The sequence below is a fragment of the Gymnoscopelus braueri genome (assembly GCF_963280865.1).
Source record: "Gymnoscopelus braueri genome assembly, chromosome: 7".
NCBI classification, from domain to species: domain Eukaryota; kingdom Metazoa; phylum Chordata; class Actinopteri; order Myctophiformes; family Myctophidae; genus Gymnoscopelus; species Gymnoscopelus braueri.
In genome coordinates, this window is record NC_137608.1 from 11,873,375 (window position 1) to 11,884,317 (window position 10,943).

Here is a 10,943-nt window from a genome sequence, read left to right on the forward strand (position 1 = left end):
ACCCAGGCCCTTAGGAGATTGATTTAAGGAAATAAGCTCCTAATGTTCACATGTATAATGTGTAGACCTTGCGCACGCACGCGCACACACACACACACACACACACACACACACACACACACACACACACACACACACACACACACACACACACACACACACACAGCCCAAACCAAAGCAGGGCTCAGTCTGCAAATCAAATATATGAGGGGATAGATACTACTGGAACAATATAACCCTTTCTGAGAATAGCCTGGCTACGAATTTTTGCATTAGGCTTACGCATTTCTCATTTTTTCCCATAACTAGTCAAAATCAAAATATATACATAATATAACTGAAAAATGGAGAAAAAAGAATAGGGAAAGACAACGTGTGGCAGTGATATGCTGTGAGCTTGTAGATTGATCTCTCTTGTCTATTAATGATGTGAGAAAAATAAACCAGTACATAGGCCTATGTTACTGTTTGGCTTTGTCATAAATCTCACTGCTGCTGCTGTGTTGCACATTGTTGTAGGGACAATGTGCAACGCTGTATAGCTCCGAGGAGCTATACAGCGGAGGGAGAGGTTCCGTAGGGGCTAGATTGGACCTGAATCATTCATTTTGGAAGAAATGATGGGCTTGGTTGTGTAACCTTAAATAAATAAATAAAAATCGCATTAGCAATTGTCCTGATTTAACTTCATTTAGAACCCATAAAATGCAGTTTTATATATCTGCCAAAAAGTCCGTCTCCTAGCAGCTAGGACCTAGCTGGTGACTGGAGGGTATTTTCTGCCTCACAATGACTTGACTTCATTCTTGAGGCTTATAGTTTAAAGACTAGATTGACTCAACCAGTGAGTGTACCCACTGAAATATCTTTTCAAGGGCAAATATAACCCATAAAATGCACTTTTCCAGGTGCCAAACAGTGACTGAAGTTCCTGCCTGGTGACTGAAAGTTTTATTCTACCTGAAGTGGACCCTGGCTGACTGAAGATAATACACCTCTTCGCTCATACAGTAAGTGTAGATCTCTCATTATTCCTTGGAAATACTAGGTGGGCACTAAAACAAAGTGGGCAAGTGAAGTCTTAAGCATTACACTTATTGTTTAACCATACATTTGTATCTATGACTATATTCTTTGGAACTGTTTCATGAGAACAACATCCACACAGAATGTGAATATCACAAAGTGATAAAGTAACGTAACTTTTTATTCGGAACCAGGTCAATTCTGAGGGGTCAACAATATCATGAGTAGTTTTCACTGGAGATGCTGTGTGTGTGGTGTGTGTGTGTGTGTGTTAGCCTGGTAAACCCTCCCTCCGGAAATCTCATTTGTAATTTAAGAAAATGAGATTTTCCGGAGGGAGGGGCTTTACCAGGCTGTGTGACTGTGTGTGTGTGTGTGTGTGTGTGTGTGTGTGTGTGTGTGTGTGTGTGTGTGTGTGTGTGTGTGTGTGTGTGTGTTTGATTGATTGATTACTTTATTAACAGTTTGCAAAAAAAGCACAAAGAAAGTACAGTTCAATACACGGTCTGTTTAGAGGATTTTAAACCCAAGAAAGTACTATGGCTTGTTTCCATTGGGGTCCTTTGTAATCAATTCATCGAAACATTTAACGACAGACAAATATACACTACTATGCAAAAACATCATATAAACGACTAGTAATCAACAACAAAAAATATGGGGGGTGGGTGATAGCATTTCTGGTGATAGGCTTAGACTTTTTACGGGGGCCAGTTCCGAATTGCAGCCACCTGTAAGTGCTCTTTAAGAGCGGTTTTGAAGGAGAGTGTGGTAACTTATGTGTGGTCTTGGAGAGCGTTGATGGCTGGAAATGATTAGAGGTAGCAGGCCGAGAAGTAGGTTGTAACAAAGACAGAGTTTATTGTACAAAGTTTACATGGTCAGTCAAACGGGCTGTCTCTCGCTAGGACATAGTGGAAAGTCTGGGAGTATTGTCTTGTCTGAGTCTATATAGGTCTCTTGTCAATGTATGTGTATGTATGTGCTCCCCTGTACACATGTGTATGGGGCCAGAAGTGCGTGCGTGATAGAGGTGCGCAGGCATGTGTGAGTGAGTGTGTGTGCGTGTATTAGACAGGAGTGCATGAATGAAAGTAGCGATATTTGTCCCTATAAGGCACTGAAGTAAGACTGTACGTGCGTGCATGTGTCGTGCGTGTGTGTACAGTAATGCATATGGTACCAGGTGTCACCCATCACCTTAATGGTTGTGTGTGTGTACTGTGTATGTGTTTGTGTGCGATGTGTGTGTGGTGTGGGAGGGTGTGCGTGGGTGTGTGTGTGTGTGTGTGTGTGTGTGTGTGTGTGTGTGTGTGTGTGTGTGTGTGTGTGTGTGTGTGTGTGTGTGTGTGTGTGTGTGTGTGTGTGTGTGTGTGTGTGTGTGTGTGTGTGTGTGTGTGTGTGTGTGTGTGTGTTTGTTAAGGGGTCATCAATCTGGCTGGGAATGTATATAGTGTGTGGGTGTGTAGGTGATGTGGATGTGTGGTGTGGGAGGGTGGGTGTGTGTTAAGAGATATGTGTGTAGCTTTTGTCTTGAAATGTATATATTGTGTGTGTGTGTGTGTGTGTGTGTGTGTGTGTGTGTGTGTGTGTGTGTGTGTGTGTGTGTGTGTGTGTGTGTGTGTGTGTGTGTGTGTGTGTGTGTGTGTGTGTGTGTGTGTGTGTGTGTGTGTGTGTGTGTGTGTGTGTCTGTCTTATATAAGGGCTAGTAGTGTGTGTATGTGTGATTATATTGTATGTGTAATGTGTGCTCAGACACGACAAGAGTAAGGATTCACACTTTTGTGGTCTGTTGGTAGGGCATTCCACTTTTTTGTGGCATAGCAGTAGAAAAAATTGAACCCCTTGTTTGAGCCAAATCTGTGTGTTTTTTTTTGTTGCGGAGAGGTGAGCTGTGAACATCGTCAGTTTAACTGATGGCGCAAGTGTCATAGCTGCCAGTGAATCCTATCCTATCGTCTGATGCAACTGCTGCTTGTGATGCATCTGAAAGCTAAATGTGATGCTGATCAATGAGTCATGGCGTCTCCTGCTGTAAATTCCAGTTTAGTCTCGCCTAACATAGGAAAGGAAAGTTGTCCTGTTGTTTTTTTCCCCCTTGATTATGTTTAATAAATGGCATTGTTACTCTCAAGTGATTTAACACTATTGTCTCTCTAGATCTTCCTAGAACGAGCCCTGAGGCAGCATCCTCCATACATCTGAGGAGCTCTCCAGTACTTCCTGACCCTGCATCTTTCTTTGGGTAAGGCCAGTTTATTTGTATACTAGAGGTTCGGACCTAGAGTTCGGGCCCTCACACCTATGTCGCACTGCCGAGCCAACCTGTCTGTCTCTGGGGGCTTTGTACCCGTCTGTCTGTGTCCCTTTTGTGCCCATATATGGAGATCTCTGTATCTGTAAATGGTAAAATGGTAAATGGTGCATTTATATAGCGCTTTTATCCAAAGCGCTGTACATAGATTGTGCATTACGTTCACCCATTCACACACACACATTCACGCACCGATGGCAGAGGAAACCATGCAAGGCACCAACCAGCTCATCGGGAGGATATCAATATTACAGTGTTGGCTCGATGATGTCGTACAATATGTTTCAATCTGGCTTCATAAGGGCTCACACATATTCTCCAAGGAGACATGAATGTATTTGTTTGGAGTCCTGTGGAATATACTGAAATATTATTGAGGGGTTTGATAAATTTGGGATCCAAATCCAATCCGAGTGATACCCAAAGGGCAGAATCCTCACATCTATAAAGGTTTTACGATTATGGTGGCTACAGGTATCATGTGGAAGAAGATGATTCATGTGCTGTATGTCTGTTAGTTTGTTTGTTTGATATGGTTTAACCATATCACAAACAAACAAACTAACACACATACAGTGTTGTTATAAACAATACATAGCTCACATATAAGACAATATTTAACCGTTGAATATTGTCTTATAACGCTTGTATTGTTTATAACAACACTATTTTTGTTTATGTATTGCATAGTGACATGGATTAATAATCCACATTTCCCCACCTTAACAGGTGGAACCCCTTGCAGTGTAACCATCAGCTGCCAATATCACTCAAAATGGACGCCAAGGAAATGGATTCCGAAAAAATTGATCAATATTTCAAGGTAATCTTCTTTTTAATAGTATGATCTCAATTACCTTTATTTGTAATTACAGTGGTAATCTGAGTGACAGGAGTTCCATTAGGTCCTTCATTGGGATCAATGTTAATTTATTTATAATTTCAGCTACAACATTCTTTAACTCGCTCTTATAACCACATTTTTGATCGTACCAACACCAAAATCGCACACGCTGTGCCTCAATATATCGGGCCACTCGCAGTAAAGTTCACTTTTTGCGATATAACCACTTGGTCGGACATAGCCGTTTGCCATTCTTCTCAGCTTAAACAGGTGTATGGGTATTTTAAAAGTAGCGTATCTACAAAGCTTGTAGCGCCTCGCAACCTGTAGCAACAGCTGCCACAAATATGCTTTAATTACAGTGCTGAAAGCCTTACTAAGCCACAGCCTCGTTCCCAGCCTTTACTCATCTGCGAAGAGAAAAGCCTGCTCACGACCTAATGCAGAGAGTGTCTATAGGGGCGAGACTCCCGTCGTACGTATTTCCCCCAAAAGCGATCTTTGTCGACCAATCACAACACTCGTTTCATTCACAGAGAATGTAAACAGTTTTGTAAAGTGTCGGCATCATTTCCTTGGGCGGTATTTCCGCCAAATTCCGGTACTTCGGTTCACCCCCCCCCCCCCCCCAAGGGGGAAGTGCTCTCCGTGGATAGGCGAACAGTAGCACACAGGGACTAAAATGACACGAAACGAACGGTCAAGTTCACACACTATATGCACTGCAGGCACTCGCTAAACAACTAGATAGTGAGGACGGACGGACACGCACACACAAACGAGAGGAGACACCTAACGCAGGCAGAAGATGCGCTGCCTAAATACTTCGGCTAGCAATCAGCCCACTGATGAGTGGGAGGAGTATGGGCCGTGGGCAGAGTGGGAGACAACGCCCATCCTGCTACACTTATTAGCCTGTCCAAACAGAGCAAGCACAGATTATCTAAACAGATATGCACTGATTTTGCACTGATTTCTAACTAAAAATAATAAATGCGCAAAACCACAAGCAATTAAACTTTCTTCCGTGTTGATGTGTTTGTTATTTTCTCAGGAAGAAGAACGACATCATGACAGCCATTCCTTTGCATATATGATTGGAAAGGGATCACAGAGGGAGATAACCTGTACCAGAGCCCAGACCATTTTAGATGCACTATTGACATCATCATCCTTTTCACACACAAATAATGTCAAAAAAGTTAAATACAAAGAACTTGTAATTCTGAGAGACAAAAAAGCTATCAGCACACACTTTCCATGCTGGTTAATTGGAAAAGATGATCTTCTGAGTATTGAATATATAAAAACTGAGGGAAACTCTGAACCCCCAAAGAGTTTAAGTGGTTCTCCCCAACTCAAACCAGTACTCTTTCATGTAAAAGCAGAAGGAGGTCTTAACATAAAGTATAACATTCTGAACAACAAGAATCTTAAACTCCTAGCTGATGAAGTTACTGTGTATGCATATGAAGGAGAAACAGTAGAGGAAGCTCTGAAACGAGATGGACGCTTCAAAAGTGATGTTTTCAGTAAATGCTCACTGAAAAATGTAAGTAATGACAGAATCACAGAAATGTCCAGTCTTGTTAATAATCTTGATGGCAAAACCTTCAAGATCAAACGGGATGATAAATATGCTTTACTAAAGATCCAGTCATATCAACCAGTTCCCTGTACTAGTACCAGTTCCAGTACTGCATGTATTACCAGTCCCAGTTCCATTACTATTACCAGTCCCATTACTATTACCAGTACCAGTTCCCCACAGCAGTCCGCAACAACTGAGCACACAGAAAGAAGAAATACTTCTTCTACTTGGGCCAAACCACGTCCAATTCCAAATTCTAAGGAAATTTGGAATCTCCTGTGTGCACAGTATAAAGAGTTAGTTAAGCACATGAAAGACAGAGAGGGAAAATCAAAACCTACAAAAGAGCTCTTCCGTGCAGAATATGGAAAGAATCTGGAAAGAAGGGGCTGCATGGAGGTGAAAATGTTGAGGCAGTTAGGGGTTCGGGCTCACTCTGTCTGTCAGGTGAGAGCAGAGGGAATACCTATAGGGAGTGGTTTTCTCCTGTTTGATAACTTTATCCTCACATGTGCCCATGTGATTGACAAAGTTTTTCATGTTAGGGGACAACGGCTGACTCAGGAGGTCACAGTCTCTTTCCATTTTGAAGATCTAGGGAGCCGGGTGGATTCAGTGCCAGTTAAACGTCAGGTTGTTTTCTTCGAAAAGCTTTCGGATGATTCAGGATGTATTCACGATTGGGCTTTGTTGGAGCTTGACTCACACTACACGGGATTGTTGAGTTACTTTGTAACCTCTGCACCTACGAGGGGTGGAATCTGTATTATCGGACACCCCAATGGAGGAGTGAAAAAGACCGACACATGCTTCACCATTCCAGTTGATGACCGTATAAAGGTGGCAGATGACCGTTTTAATGAGATTCACCACCTCATTACTGAGCATTACTTTCCGTCGGCTGACTTAAAACACCTGGTTAATCAAAGCCCAGATTTAGCTTATGATACATGCTTTTTCTATAAGTCATCTGGCTCCCCCGTCTTTGATGACTTTTGTAATCTTGTTGCGATGCACACAGGGGGCTATGCCTATAAGATCAAGGGAGGACAGACCCAGAGTTTCATTGAGTACGCCCAACCCCTGTCACGCATACTTCCCAGAATCATCATCCAAATAGTAGAAAGACAGAGATTTGATGTACTGGAGGTGTACCTCCAGTACACCTCTACTCACAAGCATGACACATATGACTCATATGACCAAGTGAAGGAGGATGTAAAGAGAATAGTGGAAACACAGAATCTCTTTGCATTTGAAAAAAATCTTAAAAACTTTGATGGAGACTCTGAGAATATCATGGAATTTATAAAATTCTTCGATTCAGAGCCCATGGAAATATAATGACTGCTGACACTGTTACAGGACTCATAGATGGCTACAGTAAGCGGCTTTAGATTATGTTGTATATGTTTATGAAGAAGTCCTTTAGAGATAACTGTAGGGGTTTAAAAAACTTTTACCCTAATCTTTGTTTTATTTTTAATTCTAATTGTATTCCAAAGTAAATTTATGTTGTGTTTATATTGCTCTGTGTATTACTTTTATTGTGATGTAAGCCAAATAAATGAGTGAAATGAGTATCTTGTCATCCTTGACTTGGGATTTGAGATGTTTTTTCATAGTAGTTTTCTGCTTGCTCCTCTGTGTTGTTCCAATTTAAACTTGAAAGACCATACGGGTGGTCTGGTATTTTTATTCCCAGTATCGGGCAGTAAATTATTACAAAGTGATATTGTTAAGAACTCAAACACCAGAACTCAAGAGACATGGATGAACTCGACAAAGACTTTACTAAACAGATTATTAGCAGTATTCAAAAATACAAATGATCCAATAAAGCACCGATACTCAAATGTACAGTACTCAAGTAAATGTTCTTGACTACGTCTTAAAGTTGGCTTGAGGGAGAACCATATAAGGAGTTCCCAATGTAGCTACACCCAAATATGGAGTGGGTTGTCTAACGGTTAGACTAGAGTCTAACCGTTACAGATCAGTCAGCTCCATATTTACCCCCATATATGGGCACAAAAGGGGGCATGCCCATATATGGGCATATACTGATGACATCAGGGATCTCCATATATGGGTATAAAAGGGATAAGGACAGACCGATATAGAGACCTCCCTCTATATGGGCATATCGATCAGGTCGGCGGTGCGACATTGGTGTGAGGGCCGCATAACGGCCGAGCCTCTATTAGTGAAAATAACCCGACGCGTTGAGCTTGTAAATTGACTATTTTTGCTGTTTTTTAAACTGTTTAAAAAATATCTAAATCATTTCTTCATGATGATTGGACTGATATAACATTAAGAACATACAGGCAGACAGCGGATGAAAGTAAGATGAAAGCATGATTTTGTGCAACATGTTATCAACAATCTTTGACAACCTCCAAACAGACTGGCCTCATGTACTGTGAGCTTTGGCGCCTTCCCAAGGGCGGCCCCGTACCCCAGTTTGGGAAACACTATGCTACAATATGAGTAGAATTTTACAGTCTTTGCACATAAACTGATTGAGAAAAACATCACGTGACCAGCCAGGCCCCCCAAGCCTGTCCCATTTGTCACTTTAATGTGAGGGCAATCCTATTCAGCCACAGCCACTGTTTTCTCTTTATCACCAGATTTATGCTCTTCTCATCTAATTGGTAGTCCAAGTTGCTTCACGGTGTTAGATTAGATGTAAACAGCTTGATAGAAAAACAGTTTAAATAGGCATTTATTAATGTAAGTGAGTCAAGTTGGCTGACCTCGCAGTCAAATTTAGAAACTGAATATTAAGCCTTATTAGTATCCAGATTATTACAGTATAAAATCTCCCCAACAAGTATTTAGTATAATTTATGTTATGACCACACATACCTTCCCGCTACATACTTAACTTAAGTGATGTATGCCTCAGTTACACACCCCCAGAATGTTTGCACTTCAAGCCCTTCTGATTGGAGGACTGAAAACAAAAAGTCAAGTTCATTTCACTTTATTGTTCACACACAAACATTCCCATAGCCTGGAGGGTCGTTGAGATACTTAGGTTGTTGCCAGGTAACCACAAACCTACCAAGAAATGTCAGGTTGTTTTTTATTTGACATAAAAAATAAAAATAAAAAAATATTGGGGAGTGTGTTCACACATGAATAGCTAAGACTATAGTTTAGGCAGTGGTGGAAAAGTACTCACATGTTTTACTTAAGTAAAAGTATCAATACTGCAATGTAGAAACACAGAAATTCAAAATTTACTTGAGTATAAGTACTAAAGTATTGGCATCAAAATATACTTAAACTTAAAGTATACCAAAAGTACTCGTTATGCAGAATGTCCTGTTTCACAAGTTATCATATCTAAAATGTCTAAAATGTATACAAATCTTTGAAAATAGCATATCTACAAGCTCTCAACGTGTCTCATCATGACACGTTGTGAGCTTGTAGATCGGCTATGTTCGAATAGCCAAAGTTTAAATCAGGCTTAAGTGGTCAATGTCTGTTTTGTAATAATCAAAATCTACAAAGTAACTATAGTAACTAAAGTTTTCCAACAATTAAAAAAGTGCAATATTTGACTCTGAGGTGTAGTGGAGTAAAAGTATAAAACATTGGAAATACTTCAGTAAAGTAAAAGTACCTTAAAATTGTACTTAAATACAGTACTTACAGTAAGTAAATGTACTTAGTTACTTTCCACCGCTGAGTTTAGGAAAGATTACTTAGACTCTAGAGTAGATCAATTTAATAAATAATGCAATTGCAGTGAAAAGATACAATCTAATTCCATTAACCAGACAAACCCTAGCATCCCCATTCAGTCCATGTCATAACAGGTGAAAGTTTGGCTAAAATAGGTTGTGAACATTCACCAAAAATAGCAGATTGCATTATACATCTGCTTATTTTGGCAAAGTCATTTGGGGACACGGTCAACAAAGTATAATAGGGTTTAAAGGCGCTTAAAGCAGAACTACATAACCTTTTTATGAATAAAAATGTAATTTTGTACATCTGTATGGTAGAGTATGTTAATTCAATATAACGTATACAATTGGGGTGGTTGTATCTTGTCTCCATGCTCTTCTATTGAGACATTTAGATTGTGTCAAAGGTCATGTCTCACCTAGACACAGGACCTGACAAGAATTTTGACCTGATGGTCAAGATTCAATTTATCCCCAGAGCAAGCAGGCAGGCTCTAAAAATGTCAGCACTTGCGCAGGAAACCGGATTCAAATCCGGGATAGAAGAGGAAAGTTACATGATGTGATATTTGTTTGCTTAAAACCAAAAACAAACCATAAAATGTGTTAAAAAGTTAAAGCTCTATATTCTGATAGATATCATATATTGCTATAGTGTTTGTTCAATAACAGGCCGGGTCTAGCCATATCTGCAGCTCTAATAAACAGAAAATACATTTTCCAGATGGGACACAAATTTCATCTAATCCGCCATTTCTTCAGCACTTCCTATTAATTTCACTTGTTTATCCTGTATGATCTCTCCTGATTGGATGAAATACCCCCCTGAAAAAGTATTTTCTGTTTACTAAATAGCTGGAGAGATGGGGAGACCCATATAGCCTTAGATTAATGCATCAAAATACAGTATGATACACATACAGCAGCATCTTTGAGTGGTTAATTAGTTTGGACGATGTTGTTGTCTCCCCTGACAACTCAGCCCTGGAACATATTTGTCATATCATGACAGTCATGAACTGATGAACTTCAACCTGGTGTTTGTACTTTCACCCTTTTTGGCCGGCCCGTACATCTACATAAACGTTCAAATTTCAAATGTAAAGTGCTTACCTCATGGCCTCAAATGTTACAATTATGTACGGGTCCTTAGAAGTAACTGTGTGTCCCGTATTGTTCAATAAAAAGCATTTGAATCCGATCGGTGGTCATTTTCTTCGTATTTCCTCCATATGCTTTCAACTACGTGACCCTATCGGTTGGGAGGTGTATTGCACTCTGATACCCTATGATAAAATGGCCACCAATCGGATTAAAATGCTTTTTTATTGAACAATACGTAATATACAGGTACTTATGCTGGCTCGAGTATAATTCTAACATCCATGGCCATAGGGTAAGCATTTTATATTTGAAATGTGAACGTTTATGTAATATGTAGATAGATATACGGGCCGTAAA

At 40.2% G+C, this 10,943-nt stretch overlaps 1 protein-coding gene across 1 annotated transcript; it reads left to right on the plus strand.

Moving 5' to 3' along the window:
* The first annotated feature begins 4,082 nt into the window (after window positions 1–4,082).
* On the plus strand, window positions 4,083–7,328 carry LOC308088684 (serine protease FAM111A-like). Its single transcript, XM_080433235.1, has 2 exons — window positions 4,083–4,163; window positions 5,239–7,328. Exons 1-2 carry the CDS (start codon window positions 4,116–4,118, stop codon window positions 7,117–7,119), a joined length of 1,929 nt encoding a protein of 642 aa, XP_080289361.1. The 5' UTR covers window positions 4,083–4,115; the 3' UTR covers window positions 7,120–7,328.
* Window positions 7,329–10,943: the final 3,615 nt, after the last annotated feature.